This window comes from Cydia pomonella, chromosome 2 (genome assembly GCF_033807575.1).
Source record: "Cydia pomonella isolate Wapato2018A chromosome 2, ilCydPomo1, whole genome shotgun sequence".
Classification (NCBI taxonomy): domain Eukaryota; kingdom Metazoa; phylum Arthropoda; class Insecta; order Lepidoptera; family Tortricidae; genus Cydia; species Cydia pomonella.
The window spans coordinates 9831317-9850918 of NC_084704.1; the positions used below are offsets into that span (position 1 = coordinate 9831317).

Here is a 19602-nt window from a genome sequence, read left to right on the forward strand (position 1 = left end):
TCTTTTTTCATCAAACCCATACGTGTGGGGTATCTATGGATAGGTCTTCAAAAATGATATTGAGGTTGCTAATATCATTTTTTTCTAAAATGAATAGTTTGCGCGAGAGACACTTCCAAAGTGGTAAAATGTGTGTCGTCGTCCGTCCCCCCCCCCCCCCCCCCCCCGTAACTTCTAAAATAACAGAATGAAAAAACTAAAAAAAATATATGATATACATTGTCATACAAACTTCCACCGAAAATTGGTTTGAACGAGATCTAGCAAGTAGTTTTTTTTTTAATAAGTCATAAAATTTAAAAAAAAAATTTTTCATCAAACCCATACGTGTGGGGTATCTATGGATAGGTCTTCAAAAATGATATTTAGGTTCCTAATATCATTTTTTTCTAAACTGAATAGTTTGCGCGAGAGATACTTCCAAAGTGGTAAAATGTGTGTCCAAAGTGGTAAAATGTTGAACAAGATCTAGCTAGTAGATTTTTTTTTAATACGTCTCAAATGGTACGGAACCCTTCATGCGCGAGTCCGACTCGCACTTGGCCGCTTTTATTTAGGGTTCCGTAGTCAACTAGGAACCCTTATAGTTTCGCCATGTCCGTCTGTCTGTCTGTCCGAGGCTTTGCTCCGTGGTCGTTAGTGCTAGAAAGCTGAAATTTGGCATGGATATATAAATCAATAAAGCCGACAAAGTCGTACAATAAAATCTAAAAAATTAATTTCTTTTAGGGTACAGTCAGCGTCAAATACTTTGTAGCAACCAAAGTAGCCAAATAGTTCGGTACACGAATATATTTAGTATGGTGTACCGAACTATTTGGCCACTTTGACTGCTACAAAGTATTTGACGCTGACTGTACCTCCCCTACACGTAAAGTGGGGGTGAAAATTTTTTTTTCGCTTCAACCCTAGAGTGTGGGGTATCGTTGGAAAGGTCTTTCAAAAGTAATATGGGTTTTCAAGAAACATTTTTTGATAAAGTGAATATATTCGGAGATAATAGCTCCGAAAGAAAAAAAAAATGTGTCCCCCCCCCTCTAACTTTTGAACCATAGGTCCAAAAAATATGAAAAAAATCGTGGAAGTAGAGCTTAAGAAAGACATTAAATGAAAACTATTGAAAACTATAGCGGACATGATCAGTTTAGCTGTTTTTGAGTTATCGCGAAAAGTTTTCCCTTCATAGTAAAAAGAGTTACTTTAATTAGGTACTGATTATGCAAATTTGCCTATTTGTTTAACTCGGGTGAAAGGTACCGTTTCATCCCTTGGTTAACAATTTACTATACTTTAAGCTCCAGTTTCGCTTATTGTGACGGAAGAGTAACTACGGAACCCTACACTGAGCGTGGCCCGACTGCGCAGTTTGAATAAAACATCTGAAAGTGTATTCATTTACGATCAAAATAATAAATAAGGTCTAAATATTATTATTAGATTTTTAAAATCTGTGAGCTGTCTAATGCTTTGTAGACATTTGGCAACTCTATGCATTTAAGGGTTAACAATAAATGCGCCTGTGGCGACAGATATTTTAATTGTTAATATATTAATAAATAATATTAATGTTATTATATTCAAACGCCATTACGGTTCCGCGCGACGCGAGCGCGGTGAACAAGAACTTGCCTTATCGCTCGGTTCGCTTCGCCGTAGATCGGCGGCCCGAGCGTGCATTCGTGCGCGCTCGGAAATCCTAGTTAGTCGGCAGATATCCACTCTCGAGGCTGGACGCATGCGCTCGCGCCGCCCGAGTAACGGTTAATGCTTACGCACCGACTCGCTTACATTTGGATTATATTCGGTTTGCGCTGCGCGCCGAATAGCGCTTATAAATTTAGTTCTTTTTATGTACGCTATCCTTATGTGCTTTTTCTATCTCCTGTGCTTACTTTAAGTTTCTCTTCAACTATACTGTGCTGTGCTTTGTACTCTTATTTCTTTTCTTTGTGCTTGTGACTCTTGTGTGCCGTTATTGACAATATATATAATTAGTGTGGAAACTAGCTGGTTTTACTTCTCTCATTAGGCTAGTTCACCACATAATTGGTCACACCGGTTACACGGTAATATCTAAAAATGTCCGTTACACAACTGTCCGTATCACGTCGGGGTCATCAATTATGTGGTGAACTAGCCTAATGAGAGAAGTAAAACCAGCTAGTTTCCACACTAATTATATATATTGTCAATAACGGCACACAAGAGTCACAAGCACAAAGAAAAGAAATAAGAGTACAAAGCACAGCACAGTATAGTTGAAGAGAAACTTAAAGTAAGCACAGGAGATAGAAAAAGCACATAAGGATAGCGTACATAAAAAGAACTAAATTTATAAGCGCTATTCGGCGCGCAGCGCAAACCGAATATAATCCAAATGTAAGCGAGTCGGTGCGTAAGCATTAACCGTTACTCGGGCGGCGCGAGCATGCGTCCAGCCTCGAGAGTGGATATCTGCCGACTAACTAGGATTTCCGAGCGCGCACGAATGCACGCTCGGGCCGCCGATCTACGGCGAAGCGAACCGAGCGATAAGGCAAGTTCTTGTTCACCGCGCTCGCGTCGCGCGGAACCGTAATGGCGTTTGAATATAATAACATTAATATTATTTATTAATATATTAACAATTAAAATATCTGTCGCCACACGCCAAACTGGAGTAACCAGTACTGAATACATATAAAAAAAAAAACCTTGCCACGGATATACATCATTTTCACTTAGGTTTTTAACCGACTTCAATTTAATAGAAGCAGGAGGTTCTGTATTCGGTTGTGGCTATTTTTTTTATCTATGTTCACCGATTACTTCGACACCCGTGATCAGATTTTAGTAATTCTTTTTTTGTTTGAATGGAATTACCTCCAAGTTGGTCCCATTTTAATTTGGTTCTGATCTGATGATGGGATCCATGAGGAATTGAGGGAACTCCTCATTTTTAAAGGCACGTGTATGGTGATTTGGGTGTTTTCTTAAGCAACTCGAGCAATTTCTCTCAAAAATCATCAATTTGATGAAGTGGATCTGATGATGATATTTTTTTTATAATAATGATGCTGGTTTTTTAATACTCCGACACCCGTGGTCCGATTTGAGTATTTTTTTTGTTTGAAAGGAGTTACCTCCAAGATGGTCCCATAATATTTTGGTCTGATCTGATGATGGAATCCACGAGGAATTGAGGGAACTCCTCAATTTTTAAAGGCACCAATATGTTCACCGATTACTCCAACACCCATGGTCCGATATGAGTATTTTTTTTTGTTTGAAAGGAATTACCTCCAAGATGGTCCCATAATGATTTTGATCTGTTCTGATGATGGAATCCACGAGTAATTGAGGGAACTCCTCAATTTTTAAAGGCACCGATATGTTCACCGATTACTCCGACACCCGTGGTCCGATTTCTGTATTTATTTTTTGTTTGAAAGGAGTTACCTCCAAGATGGTCCCATAATATTTTTGGTCTGATCTGATGATGGAATCCACGAGGAATTGAGGGAACTCCTCAATTTTTAAAGGCACATGTATGGTAATATGACTGTTTTCTTAAGCAACTCGAGCATCTCCTCTCGAAAACTATCAATTTGATGTACTGCAACTGTAGCCTTACCACGAGTCTGACTCTACATCTTAGCTGACGTGTTCGTAACTTACTTTCTATAGATCTCACTCGTACTAATACGATGCTAGTATGAGCTAATACATATAAAGTAAGTTACACTATCGAATATGTCAGTGTCAAACTCGTGGTAAGGCTACTTACTGATTATGAAGACCACGGGCGATGAGGGTGGAGGGACTGAGGTTGGGGGTTGAGGCTTAACGAGGGGGTTGAAGGGGCGGTGAGGCTTGGCACCGACTTCAAACATATCAGTTGGTAACGCATATACTTCAAAAAGGATAATTTATTTCATTCTTTTTGAAGTCTGTTTACTTTTTTTTGTAAAAAGTTTTTATTATATCTTGTGTCAACTGCCGGTACCTACAGAGGTTGGTTTGCAAATACTTTTTAATTCAAATAAATAGCACTGGAGTCTTGGGTTAGTTGCTGGTTAAGTTATTCGGGCCCTCCCTGTAGTACGATATTGCCTCATTCCAAGAACAGTATATTGATCACATGAAATGCATCTCTCGGCGATCTCTTTTAAACAACTATTGGGTACTTACTTTTTTTTTTTTTTTTCAGGCGATTAGCAACTTTACCACCAGCCATGCGATTCAGACAATTAAAGGAAACATCAAAGGCATCAGTCGGCGTTTATAGGTCTCACATTCATGGCCGAGGCTTGTTCTGCAAACGGGAGATTGAAGAAGGTATGTGATAACTATATATATAGGTATAGATACCACATGCATTACTGCCATTCGAGTCTTTAATCAGCTTCCAGATGAATTAAAAATGTTAGATGACATAGAATTATGCGTAGTTAAAAAAATGGCTTATTAAGAATGAAATCTATTCTCTAAAGGATTTCATTGAATTATATTCGTCATGATATCGTATACTCTAGATTGATATGATATGATATGTTTCTTACTTTTAAGTTAGTTTTAAAAGTATATTGTATACCCAAATTGATTTAGCATTGAAACTTACACATGTAATTACATAACACCTCTGTAACACGGTTGTACAATAAAGAACTATCTTATCTTATTAAAATATCTTTGCATTATATTAAGAGCAATGAAACAAATATAATATATGGATTCCCTCATTGATCAATTACAGGTGATATGGTAATTGAATACGCCGGTGAAGTGATTCGTGCTGTATTGGCCGATCAACGCGAGAAACGGTACGAGGCAATGAGTGGACGTCGCGGCGTTGGCGGCTGCTATATGTTTCGCATCGACGACAACTTGGTGGTAGATGCCACTCTTAAAGGAAATGCTGCGAGATTTATAAATCATTCTTGTGATGTAAGTATATATTTTTTTTTATCTATTTGTGTTAACAACTTGAACTCAACTTTTTCTTATATACAATTAAACCTTTTATGCTTTCAGCCAAACTGCTACTCACGCGTCGTAGACATCCACGGCCACAAACACATCTTGATATTTGCACTGCGACGCATCAGTATTGGTGAAGAACTTACTTATGACTACAAATTCCCATTCGAAGAGGTCAAGATACCTTGCACATGCGGCGCCAAGAAATGCCGCAAATACCTAAACTGAGAATTGAAAGCGTGAGTGGTCATTTGTGTCAATTATGATGTACTTATTTTTGACCTATGGGAAAGTGTTTTGTAGCTTATAATTACTGTGAAGTATGAGTTGACAAAACTAAAAATGTGTGCAACGAACCATTATAATAATTCTAAGATACTATTTTAAAATTCATAATTGTTATAACTGACAATCAAGTATTTATTTGTTGTCAAGCAAGCCGTAACGGCTTTAATTAGCATAATGTTTAAAGTACATATTTGAATTAGACATAGCACAATACAATATAGAGGAATTAGTGACTATTTTAACATCACTATTGGGACTAATGAAAAGTGTAAATTAAAAAGATGGAAATTCGTTTGATCTCGAAATAACGCGATGAATAAGAAATTGAATTTGAAGCTATGCTTGTACAGTCAGCATCAAAAGTAGCGGATCAAACAACGCTTCAAAAGTATCATTCTGTAACAGCTAAGCAGTAAGAAATGGTTCCATATGTAGAACAATTAACACTGTAAAATATATACACATATTGAACATGAATTTTAGAGATTTATCCGAATTTGGAAAAGTTATCTGGAATGTCAGATACTTTTGGCGCGTTGTTTCATCCGCTACTATTAATGCTGACTGTACGTTTGCGGTAGTGAGGTATAATTAGGTGCACGGATTTTTTGTGGGACCTTTGAACTGCCTGATGCATCGATACATTATTAGTAAGGTGTCGTCTCATGTACTCATGTGGGTGCTTGATATTAATGGTATTTTCATTAGCAGTTTTATATGTATGTGGGAAGTCACCACTGGTGACTGTCTATTAATAGCCCTCTTGCCGGTACCTTTAATAAAATACTGGTATGCCTCAAACATTAAGATGTAGACAACTGGGTAGAATTTATACCTTGAACTTTATCTAGCAAAAAAAAGTCGACATAACCTCTCTCCTTATCTCTGTGGAAAATATTAAAGGCCTGTTTCACAATGTCCAAGTAAAGTGTTGAATATCTGATTAACAAATAAATTAACTGCCAGATAAAACTTCCTGTCGTTTTCTTTTGTCGACTTTATACATCGATATGTGTGTTGCAGCAGTTCAAAAAAATTCCGGGCCCCAATAGAGTGAAATGAACCTACATGCATCTAATTATATTCCTACTCTGTTTGCAAAAAGGATGAAAATGATTAGACTGAGATAGAAATACTGGGTCGAATACAGATTTTATGTATTTAATGTGAGAAAAGTCATATTCACATATTTGATCTAATGATTGCCATCTCATATGTTGGTTGAAGACGGACTTTTTGTCAATGTAAATTGTACATGTTGAAAGTTTTTCATGAATCTTGTTATGATCTCTTTCTTGAATCTACCCAGTGTTTAGAATTGTTGGATTATATAATAAGTTGGACTTATTTTTGATTCAAAATATTATTTTGTGATAAGTTTATCCATTGTGTAAATATATTTTAAGTTTTATTATTTATAAATCGATTTAAAGGTTCGCGAACGGCTTAAGTATCTACCTAAAGTACTTTGATGTGATATACGTTCAAGCACGGGCCTGCCAGATACAGACCCGGGCACGGAGAATGGTTAGTGCATAGGAGATAGTGTACATTTGTTCCTCAATTTTGTTTTAATGTTTTTTTCACTTCGACTAATTACATGTACATAATAAACTGAGGTAATTAGGGATATAAAAATAAATTAGTACATTCAAAAGGGTAGCGAAGTTTCAAGTACAATGTTACTTTTTAGTAATTTTAAATGGATATTGTATAGCGAAATGATTTGTAAATAAGAGAAATTATCTGTCATAATATTTGTCATAATTATCTCAAATAATATTGACACTAACAAATTTGTTAGTAAATACCATATGCCTATGGTGTTTTTGACTAAAGGTAAGTGTTACCTTTCAAATTATTACAAGAGACAAATAGCTTTATCGCTATCCTATTTACTTGACATTTCTGCCAAGAATTTGGCAGACAACTCTGCTCCTATTGAGCAGCCCAGTGTGAGCTTGGAATTGGTTCCAGTCATAACCAATGATTTAAACTAGCTGTTAAGACAAAAGATTCTGTCTCTGGCAATTTAGTTTTAAATAAATATAATGAAAAATACTGTAAACATGGAAAGTATATCCACCTGGTGCATCAAAACATTCAATGTATTAGAGGAAAAGATTTACAGATTGAACTTTTTATGAACGATTTTTATGTTGATATTTTATGTATTACTGAACATTGGTTAACAAATAATGAATTAATGCCTCAATTTAATAATCATCAGGTGGGAAGTTCGTTCACCAGAATTAGTTCCATACATGGTGGGTCGTTAATTATATTAAATAGTCAGTTAAAATTTAAGGAACGTAAGGATATTGTATCCATGTCTGTTGAACGGACTATAGAACTAAGTGCAGTAGAATTGGAGCAATTTATTGTTGTCTGTGTGTATAGGCCGCCATTAAGTAATTTTGAAATATTTGAAAGTGTAATGGATTCTGTGCTACTTAAAATATCATCTTCTAGTAAGAAATTATTTATATGCGGCGACTTTAATGTAAATATTTTGGAAAATTCAACAATGTCTTGTAGATTGTTGAATCTATTCAAATCTGGTAATCTCAACCACATGTTTATGGAGCCTACTAGAGTGACTGCTACTAGTGCAACCTGTATAGATAATATTTTCACTGATATTGTTCCTATTACTAAAAAAGTTATCAGTAATTTAGAATCAGACCACTTAGGTCAATTAATGGTATTTGAGACATTAAGGAAAAATACTTTGAGAAAACAAATAACTTTTGTACCAGTAACCTCGGACCGCGTAGAAAGAATGAAGCAAAGTCTAGTTCAGGCGCTACCCTTTTTGTCTTCCGATATGGGTCCAAATAGTATGTATAATTCATTCTTTCACACTTTTATGGATCATTATAATGCGATATTTACTTCAAAATCGGTCGTAGTTAGTGGTGCATCAGTTTTTAGTGAGTGGGCTACTGCGGACTTACATCAACGAAGACGTGCACTGTATGCCTTGTATGAGGAACGGCGGTTTAACACGAGTGATGAATTTAAAGAACATGTCAAGCAATATTCGAAAAAGTTTAAAATAGATTGTCATATAGCTAAGCGAAATTATCTAAGTCAAAGAATAAAAAATAGTCCCAACATTATTAAAGCAACCTGGAAAGTAATCAATGTGGAGACTGGTCGCTCGAAACACAGAGTGAATGATTTTAAACTAAATATTGATAACAAAATTATAGATTCCAATTTAGAAGTAGCTACAGAATTTGAAAATTTTTTCACTGACGTACCAGTTTTCACAACTAAGGATTTAAATTCATCACCCTCATCCGCTGTTACTCTATTAAAAGATAACGCTCCAGAGTGTTGTGGAGATTTTCATTTTGAACGTGTTTGTACTTCCGATGTAGTAAAGGCGTTTAATTCGGTTAATGTCAAAAAAACGAATGACCTCTGGGGAGTCTCTGTCCATGCTGTCAAATCCTTAGTAGAAATTATAGCGCCTGACTTAGTAATTATATTTAACAACAGTGTTGATTGCGGCGAGTTTCCTGATTTAATGAAACATAGTAAAATAACTCCTTTATTTAAATCGGGTAGCAACTCTGACCCCACTAACTTTAGACCGATATCTGTGCTACCAACGTTCAGTAAGATTTTTGAAAAATTAATTCTTTCTCAATTAGTACGACATTTTAACGTCAATAATTTAATGCATAATAAGCAGTTTGGTTTTACACGGGGTCGCTCGACAACCGATGCTGGTGTTGAGCTAATTAAGCATATCTTCGATGCCTGGGAGGAGTCACGAGATGCTATAGGTATCTTCTGTGATTTGTCTAAGGCCTTCGACTGCGTTTGTCATGAAACATTAATCAGGAAACTACACTATTATGGAGTTAGAGGAGCGGCACTGGATTTACTTAAGTCCTACTTAAATGGTAGAATACAAAGGGTCGATGTGAATGGACAGCGATCACCGGGGTCATTGGTCTCTATGGGTGTACCACAGGGGTCAATATTGGGACCTTTCCTGTTCCTTATCTACATAAATGACTTGCCATTCCTTGTAAAGACCCACCATGATATAGTATTGTTTGCAGACGACACTTCACTTATTTTCAAAGTCAAACGACAGCAACAAGCTTACAATGATGTAAACGATGCTATTTCTAAAGTAGTAAATTGGTTCAATGTTAATAATTTATTGTTAAATGAGAATAAGACTAAATGTATTAAGTTTGTCACTAGTAATGTAAGGCATGTACAAACAAGTGTCATTGTGAAGGATGAGGAATTGGAACTAGTTGATAGTACAGTTTTTCTCGGTATAACTTTAGATTCTAAACTCCAGTGGGGTCCCCATATTGCTACTCTTTCGAATAGACTGAGTTCTGCAGCTTTTGCAGTAAGCAAAATCCGTCAGTTAACTGATGTCAAAACAGCTCGATTAGTATATTTTAGTTACTTCCATAGCATTATGTCATATGGTATTTTACTGTGGGGTGGTGCTTCAGAGATAAATACCATTTTTGTTCTGCAGAAGAGGGCTATTCGAGCAATATATAAAATGAACCATAGAGACTCACTGAGATATAAATTTAAGGAAATTGACATCATGACAGTGCACTGTCAATACATTTATGAGAATATTCTGTATGTGCATAAAAATATTGCCGATTTTAAGAAAAATTGTGACATTCATAATATTAATACTAGAAATAAACATAAGCTCGCCGTGCCCTTCACTCGGCTCCATAAAATTAAAAAATCATTCATGGGTAATTGTGTGAGATTTTATAATAAACTTCCAAACCATATTACTGAGTTACCAATTAATAAATTTAAGAATCATGTAAAGCGTAAACTTATTTCTAAAGCTTATTATACCACACAAGACTACATGAATGATAAAACAACGTGGGATTAATTGTGATTCGAAATGATTAATTATTTATTATATTTGAATAATGATGATGAAATGGATATTCCAATGCATGTATTTCCTTTGTTGTTTTTATTATATTGTTTGACATTTAGAATTTATTCTAGAAACAATCTAGACAAGTATTTTTTATACATTTTTTTTTTGTATGACTGTATTTTGTGAAAGTTTTAGTATTAAATTTGATCTATGAATTATATTCATTAGTATTATATATGGAATAATATTTACAACATCAATAAATTGCTCTGATAATTAGATTAAGATAATTATATGTAATACTGTCTTACTATTCATAAGTGCTTGTTGCTAGGCCTACATGAATAAAGTATATTTGAATTGAATTGAATAATAACGTTAAGTGACAAACTGTTTTATTGTAGTCATAGTTTAGATGTACTTTTAACAATATTTGACGTGTGTATATATAAGTTATTTGGTGTACGGGAGTGCCGAGAGCGGAGGCGTAGGGGAGTATATGGAGCACGAGCGGTTGTTGAACAATCCCAGTTACATTGCACGGTTTAGCAGAAAATGCACATTTTGTCAGCTTTAATATTGCAGCACATTATTGCTATTAACAATTTATTGACGGAAAAATATCAAACAGTTTAATTTTTTTATATTATTAATTTGTTTTGTCGTTTTGTTGACTACGCATTTATAGACTGATTGCACTCATCACAATTTGAATGGAGCTCATCACATTATCCAGCTAATCGCTAGCGAAACCACGGGCAGGTATTCCTAGTTGCTTTAATACATTAATATGCAAATAATAGAATTAATGAATGGATCGGATGCCATAGGCTTTAATTTAAAAGGTTAATGATATTGCATCTATCAATAGCAGTATTAAAGTAAAATAATTGTGTCAACAAGTATTTCTATAGTTAAAAAAATAATAGCGCAGATAAAAGTAGTTGAAATGAAACTTTGTACATTAAAATATTATAAGTATCTAACTACAGTAAACGACTCCAAAACCATTTATGAAATATCGTCGCTATACTTACTCAAACTCGTATCTGATATACGTATCTAATATATAGATACGAGGATGAGTAAGTATAGCGTCGATATATACATTCAAAGTCAAGAACATCGAATCGATAGTGTTGAATACATTGTGATCACGTCATTTTTGTCGATTTGATGACGATGACTGTACATTAATGAAATGGGGAATTGCTTTTAAGGGCTTTCCTTAGCAATAAATACTTTTGAAAAATAAGATGTTTTTAAAAGCGAATCCCCTTTTCAAATTTTAGGCAATTTAAATGAATAAATACGACAATTAGGATTGAAAACCCTTCGTTCATTAAAGTACAGTGTGATTTTTCCTTTAATAGGACGATAAACTATGCTTAAACATACAATTTCGTTAGCTATAGAAAACAAAAACGTTTCGTACCAGTAGTCCAGTGAATAATCTCGTCCTTTAATATAATTAAGTGGGTTTTCTTTTCATAAAATAAGATGTCGTAATTTTTTTTACATTTTGATACAGGAGTTAGTCGAAGTTAGCTTACATTGAATTATAATCAATAAAAATAACGTCTAATTTTTTAAATATTACTTAAATTAAGAGACTAACAACAAAATTTAATTTTCAATGTTTTTTTGTTCTTCAATTTGCCTTATATTTCACAGACTTGACTCAATATTGATAATGATAATGAAATTATGAGACTATCTTATAGGATTGATTTCTACAATTCTTTGTTTAATGTGCATTGTGCATTTTATTGTACAATAACCATCTTAGAATCAAAATATCACTAAGTGATATCTCCTAACTAATTGTAAACATCTGCTTCGTATTAAGCGTAATTATAAACATCTGCTCTTGACATTATTTTCTGTGTTAAAAATAACGCTTTTATTTTTAAAGTACACAATGCCATTTTGCCTAATATTATTATAAATTATTATATTGATTGCTTTAAAAGCACCACTTTTACAATGCATAGCTCTATGACCTGTCTATACATTTTATTTTATTTATTTCTATAATTATTTTGTATTGTGGTAAATTTTACCAAAAATAAAAATACTAAAATGTGCTTTATGTCTTGTTTAATTTCGAATAAGTATAATATAGTTTAGAGCCGAACAGCTAAGGGGCTAATTATATATCTTTATCGCTTTTATCAGTCATTTACTTATGGCAGAATTGCCTAACCATAAGTAATTAACGGCTTGTAACATGAACCTCGTGTTGTAAAAATGTAGTAATTTTTTCTTTCTAAATAGTAACAAAAACAGCTGGGGGTAATGGGTTTCGTTTGCGTCAAATCCGGTAGTTCTGGTATTTTGCAGACTTGTTTATGATGTTGGCTCAATGAATAATCCAACTTTGTGACCTCGAGCGCCGAATGCCACTTTGTCAAAAAACGAAAAAACCGCGAAAATTTCGATTCTGTTTAGATTTGGGCGATTATATCACTAAAAGACTAGTTTTTGATATAACCCTTTCCGGGCGTTTTAGAATTGTGTCTGTAGACCTAACAGTTTCCGAGATGAAGCCTTTCAAAGTTTATAAAAGAGGGGCGAAAGAGTCTGCTCACCAGGTCCAATCTATGCTGTATTTCTTCCTGCTCTCAGCCACTAGGGCCAGTTATATATCTTTGATTTTTGCACATAAATGAAAATTATGTATATGTATTTATTTGTGACAATTTCGGCCTTCACAATCACAGGCTGGTGATTTGCACTAAATTCAAAATTTAGCCCATTTCCTTATTCTATAAAGTATCACTTCAAAGCAGGTCACAATGCATTTTTTTTTGTAAAAAAGATGTAGCGGATGGCAGTGACGACTTCCATAATGAAATTATGGCCAAAGTCAAAGATTAAAAATGTAAAAATAAACACTTAATTAAAAGTATGAATTTAAATAATATTTTCGTCCTTCAATTATATGAAAATGATATATTAACTTGCCGTAGTTGCTAAGACTAGGGAGAAATATAGCATATATTGGACCTGGTGAGCCGACTCTTTCCCCCCTCTTTTTGGGAGGTAGGCACGATACGATCTCGTGGCTACCGGGCCAAATCAACTTTGTTTGACCTAAAGAACAATCGTGCCAAGCGGCATCGCCTGAGACAAAAGTACATACTCTCTGCACTTGCTTACGAAACTCAATACTAAACTAATTCAAGTCGAAAAAATTATAAACTTCGAAAGGCTTTATCTCGGAAACTCTCGTATTGTAGCAAATTTAATCTACTTTAAAAACGCTTTGAAAAAGTACTATAAAAAACTAGTGCTTTAGGATTATAATCACCCAAATCTAAATAAAAACACATTTTCGCGGTTTTCTCGATATTTGACAAAGTTGCGTTCGACGCTCGAGGTCACAAACTTGGATTATTCATATGAACAAGCCTGCATCAGAACTATCGGATTCGACGCAAAACGCAAATTCATGAGACGTGAGCAGGACCAAGCCTACACAATCAGTAAATGTTAATGAATCGTTGACCGTCATATTTAAGGAAAACAATTACGCTTTATCTGTTATCTAACTTATTTTTAAGGACAAATTTGATTATCTATAATCATGGACACCCTACAACACTTAATTAATAAAGATAAAACTTCTTTAACCGTTATGATAGCATTTTGATTATGAAGAAAATAAGATGTCACAATTGAGTGAGATACCTATTATTTTTCAAAAGTAATCAGACTCCGATGACATCCAATTTGTCACTTGTTAATCTTGTTATGGATTAAACAAAGAGGGTGACCATGTCGTAAATAAAATAAAATAAACATTTTGAACAGGGAAATGTAATTTAACGTTAATCTCACAAATACTGGTATGAAATAGTTACTGAATACGCAGGCTTGATCCTGCTTACGTCTCCTGAACCATCCTGTACATTTACTGTATTATATGGAAACCAATGTACAGCATCGCTTGACCTTTTTTGTCCTAAATATATACAGAACGATATGTTCACGCAGGAATCATATTGCCTAGTTAAAGAAGAAATCGGCTCTATAATTCTAACCAACTGAGCCACCGAAGCTTACTCGAGCCGTGTGAATCCTTCCATCACTTCCTTCTTTGCTTACTTACATGCCTTTTAGGGAGCCGCATCACAACATCTACCGTAAGACTAAGTAAGTCTTAATATGATTCGATATTATTAAGAACTCATCTAAAATAATGCGTTATAGCAATGCAATAAAGAATTTAATTTAAATCTGCAATGCTAAAGCCCAAACATTAACAATACAATACATATACTTGTTCTCCCAACGTACTGTACATGTCCCATCGGTGACCGTGTCCCAGAAGTATGCTGCAGCCGTATGCAAACCACTACCATTTTTCTGGGTTATCGTAATTCGATCTGAAATTACAGATGTTACGCTATAACTGTATCAAATGTTATGTATACATATACTAGAAAAAAGTGAAAGAGAATGCGTACATTGTAAATTATAGATACGTACATAATTTACAGTACCTGGGCGACACAGCTTTGCTCGGTTATAACTATTAATTGTAAATGGTGGTGTATAGGTGATAATCTACATAAACTTAAAAAGTAAAATGTGAACTGAAAATTATTATTATTTACAATCGATTTTAACCTTACAGCACTCGTCACAGAGTAACGCCATCTATTGTTAATTTCTCTTATTACATAGGTCATTTTTTTACTAAATTAAACTTGTCTAAAACAATAAAAATTAAAGAATTATATATAAACTTGAACATAATAGACACATAAAAAAAAAAACAAAAGTTAGTCACCGGGCGAGATTCGAACCCGTAACACTCGTTTAGCAGTCCGCGTCTTATCCCGCTGGACCAGACGGACAGTGGCCGGCAACACGAAATTAGCGACCATATTCTGCGTCGAAAGAAAAACGCATGAAAACTCGAAAACACGCGTTTTCCCAAACATAAGACTAATCTAGATCGATTGTTTACCCCCAAAAACCCCCATATACCAAATTTCAGCAAAATCGTTAGAGCCGTTTCCGAAATCCCGGAAATATATATATACAAGAATTGCTCGTTTAAAGGTATAAGATATATAGGGTAGGTGTGTTAGTTTTCGCCCAATTATAGGAGTTGCCAACTACTAATGCGAAAAAAATATTTTAAAGTACTCTTACTTAAATAAAATATATTGTCCGTATTTGTTTTGATTGCTCATATTAAAGTTAATATTACTTAAACACCGTTTTTAGGGTTCCGTACCTACCCAAAGGGTCAAACGGGACCCTATTACTGAGACTCCGCTGTCCGTCCGTCGGTCACTAGGCTGTATCTCATGAACCGTGATAGTTAGCCAGTTGAAATTTCTACAAATTATGTATTTCTGATGCCCCTATAACAACAAATACTAAACATAGAATAAAATAAATATTTATTTCCAATTGCAAGGGTGCATCTCTGAGCTTAAATTAAGTAACTTTGTCAAAGACATCGGTATTCTAATTAACTCCATTTCGGAGATAATCAATATTTATTTTTTATCTCATAAGGCCCTGACGAGCGTGTTCACTTGCCTTAGGGCCTGTTTACATATTGATTAGTGTTTAGTACGATTTCATACATTTGCTAATAAACGTATTACTATCTCGGACGATCGGTGTTCGAAATGACATTGATATGTCACAGTTTTCAATTGTTTGGTCGAGTTAAATGTAATGCCCGCGTTACAACACGCTATATGAAACATTTAATTACTTTAAATATAAAAATACAATACAATTCAATACTCTTTATTGAACACCTCAATTATATTTTTTAAATTAACTATGCCATTTGGTTTCCTTGTTTCCTTTAACCTACTAACCGATACCCCGAAGTAAACGGAATTCAATAAAAACACGGTGTATAATATTTACGGTTGTTTTCTATAAAAAATGTATTTTACAAAAGTAGTGTTATCTGTTTTAGTTCCCGTCCACAAATATTTACGTTTACAAAAATCAACAAACTCAATATTCGCCTAGCTATTTGGGTTTCTGTCCATTCGTGGACGAAAATTGTATTAGTTTATACAATCGTGATTTAATAATATTTATTTTACTATAAAACCTAAATAATGAACGAAAATTGGCAAGTAGACAAAATTGTAGTATAAAATCCATAAACGCGCTACTATTAAGTCAGCCCCCGCGCCCGTTTAGTATTTTCTACCAAATCTTAATTCAACCATTACAGTCGACGAGTAGAAAATAGTACATTATGATACAAGTGTGCTAAGTTGGTCATGACACACGAGGCGACATTGTGCGCGCGAGCCGTAAGCGAGCGCGCAATAAGAAAGCCGATGTCTGTAATGACCATAGCACACGCGTTTCATACGACGTTTTTCAACACACTTGCGAGGAAAAAACAAAACTTATAAATTAGTTTTTTTTTTGTCAAAACAGTAACAGTACAATTTTTAAAATGGTGGCTTACCTATTACAGTTTTAACATCGAATAATTGCACCAACGCGTGCTGGCCTTGTAGGCACTTATTAGCCAGTTCATTGAAGTAAGCTACCAACACATTTTCCAAGAAAGACTGGACGTTTTTGCTGATATTCCATTGAATAAAAGTTCCATATGCCGCCGATTATTTTTCACCCGATTTTGATGGTTAAAGGCTATCGTTCTTTTTTTAAATATCAGATATTTTTACTTTTAATGAAAGGACTCATTGTTGACACCTATTAAATCATAATAATATTTATTCAATCAAAACGATTTATACGTAAAAGAACGGCCAAGATTCGTCACTAGTAGCACCTAAAAATCTTTTGTTTTTTTTTTCCAAAAACTGTCTATAAAATGACAGCACATATGGAGTCTCAATTACTGATTTTCATGACTGATGGTTAGGCTTCGACGCGTTGAAGTAAAAATAAAATAAAAACAAAAATAAGCGTTTTCTAAAAATGTATTTACACCACCTTAATAAGTACTGAAAAATCCCTCACAATAGTATAAAATAAAATTTTAATCGCATGAGTAGAGCCGAAGCAACAATCAACTTTCGGATCAGCCCTCGTACGTGCTAAAAATATTACTTCGAATAGTAATTAAACTTTTTACGAACATTTCCCGTCCACGCATAACTTTTTCTTGGTTTTATGACCTCTGAAAAACACGGATGCGACGCTGCATCTATTTTATTTTTAATTCTCTACTTGTGAAATATTATTTTTATGTAAATAGATCTATTGTTTAGACATAAAGGATTGCAATAAGTCAAAACTGTGCGGTATCGTAGGTTTATATTCAAATTGATCAAATTATACGCAATTCTTTGTAGCAACTCCGTGGACGGAAACTAGAGCTGGACGGTAACTAGCGCAGTAACCCTATGTGAATAATAAAAACATCATGTGAAGAACGGGTCATTTGAAGTATTTTCCCGAAGCTTGTAGCTGTTGTGGGGTGAATCTACATACGTGCATGTCGAGTCTTAAATCATATCGGTAGCACTGTCTGTCTCTTAAGTATCTCTAGTGATGCGTGGCGCAGTACCCTCTCTTTTGACATAATTGCCCCACAATAGGTACCTACCTATCCTCCTATAGATAGGATCCTATCATAATCATTCCATTCAATCGATGGGGACTTCCTATTTTAGAGTTAGTTAGACCATAGCGTTTAAAGGACTGATGATGGTCGTTCAGGTATCATTAATATTTATTAACGATATTATTTAATTCAAGAACTGTAAATTTGCGATGTTATATTTAAAACCAAGGTTATTTGTTACTCTTGAATTTATGAATTGAATTGTTAAATACTTACAGATATACTTGAAGGGTTTATTAAGTTTTGCAATCCTTGCCATTGTTTTATCTGTAATTAAGCCAATCCATTGTGGTGTTCTCGAATGACTGTACACGTTACCGCCAAGAATAAGCTCTATGGTGTCTCTAATTATTTTCTGGACTTCTTCTACGTTGAACACTAGATCCTGAAAGCATTTCCACATTGATTATCAGCACTCTGTGGAAATGGGAAGCGGGTAGTCCAGTTGCCATCAGATAGGATATAGCGCTTCTAGCGCCTTGACAATAGAGGCGTGTTCAGATATTTGTGAGCACTTTAGCCGCTCCCATATATCTAATGTTGATGGTGATTATACCTAATTTCAATATTACAGTAGGATTATAAGAATTCAAAACGTAAGTGTTCGAAATATACCTCTTCGTCATCGTCCTGGGGTGCAGCCATTTTATTTATCACTTACTAATCTTTTTTTATAATGTCGCGAAATAAATTCTACTCAAAAGAACAATTAATTATTCAAGATTGACACCTGAAATCAAAGAGCATATAATCACTACGTACCAACTACGTACTGCCTGAAATAAACATTCGGGTAGGCAAGAGCAGGGTTTTTTTTTAACAATAATGTATGCAGCCAGTAAAAAGGCGGGAAAAATTCTTCCTTAAATTCTGATCCAGACAGGATGATCGAATCGGCTGATTTGTTCAGAAAAGAAATTGTCATCAATCTCCAATTTAATCATTAATTTTAGATTTATTGAGTCAATTACATCCAGACTTCCCGATATCGGGCCCGAAGTCATGGGCCAATTACATCCACATGCAAACGGGCCTGATGATAGGCCCGACGTCGGTTCTGAGTGAGAGTATTTTTTCGTCTCACGAAATATCAGCACATCTTTTACAATATTTTACATGTAAAAAATACTTTGGCGCAAATTACATCCACACTTCCCGATATCGGGCCCGAAATCAGTCCCAATTTCGGGTATGATAATCGTTTTCTGTTTCACGGAATATCAGCACATCGTTAACTATATTTGCGTAGGTTGTTTTTCGTTGAATTGCGTATGTTCTCTCCAAAGAATACAATACTCACTAGGAATTGGTTCTCTCCCTCACGGGCTCTTGCGGTATGGCACATCAATAGGATCCTGGGGGGTCTACCGTGAAAACTGAAATTCGTAAATTGCGGGATCGTTCTCTTTTACTCTCAGTAAGACGTAATTAGGGTGACAGAGAAAAATCCCCGCAATTGACGAACTTCGATTTTCGCGGTTATAGCCCTGATCCTACCATCATATTATAGCGCTCTTAAGAGCCAATTACATCCACACATCCCGATATCGGGCCCGAAGTCAGTCCCGATTTCATCTAATTGTCAAAAATGTTTAACGTTTGATATTTTTGCATATGAACCATTTTTTTACATTTCTAATATTGTAAACGATGTGCTGATATTTCGTGAAACGGAAAAATATTCTTGCTCGGGCCCAATTTCGGGTCAGAGGGCCTACCGCGAACCACATTCGACGTGTTGCCTCTCTGTCGCACTTGTAAATTCGTACGTAAGCGTACGTAAATGTGGTTCGCGGTAGGCCCTCAGATATCAGGCCTGATAAAGTGTGGATGTAATAGGGAGCGTGCATGAACTGTAGGA

The 19602-nt window shown here is 34.9% G+C and overlaps 2 protein-coding genes across 2 annotated transcripts in view; one reads left to right on the plus strand and one right to left on the minus strand.

Moving 5' to 3' along the window:
- LOC133533746 (histone-lysine N-methyltransferase trithorax) overlaps positions 1-6683 on the plus strand; it is a 39532-nt gene extending 32849 nt beyond the window's left edge. The window contains exons 11-13 of the mRNA XM_061872782.1: positions 4190-4317; positions 4736-4926; positions 5014-6683. Of these exons, the coding sequence (XP_061728766.1) occupies positions 4190-4317; positions 4736-4926; positions 5014-5187 (493 nt within the window). The 3' untranslated portion in view covers positions 5188-6683. The remainder of the gene's footprint in view (positions 1-4189; positions 4318-4735; positions 4927-5013) is intronic.
- A 5547-nt stretch (positions 6684-12230) lies between these two features.
- LOC133533822 (dynein light chain Tctex-type 1-like) lies at positions 12231-19437 on the minus strand. Its single transcript, XM_061872881.1, has 3 exons — positions 18357-19437; positions 17958-18126; positions 12231-14538 (listed from the first exon to the last, which is right to left on the minus strand). The coding sequence occupies exons 1-3, from the start codon at positions 18384-18386 to the stop codon at positions 14384-14386; spliced, it is 354 nt and encodes a 117-aa protein (XP_061728865.1). The 5' UTR covers positions 18387-19437; the 3' UTR covers positions 12231-14383.
- Positions 19438-19602: the final 165 nt, after the last annotated feature.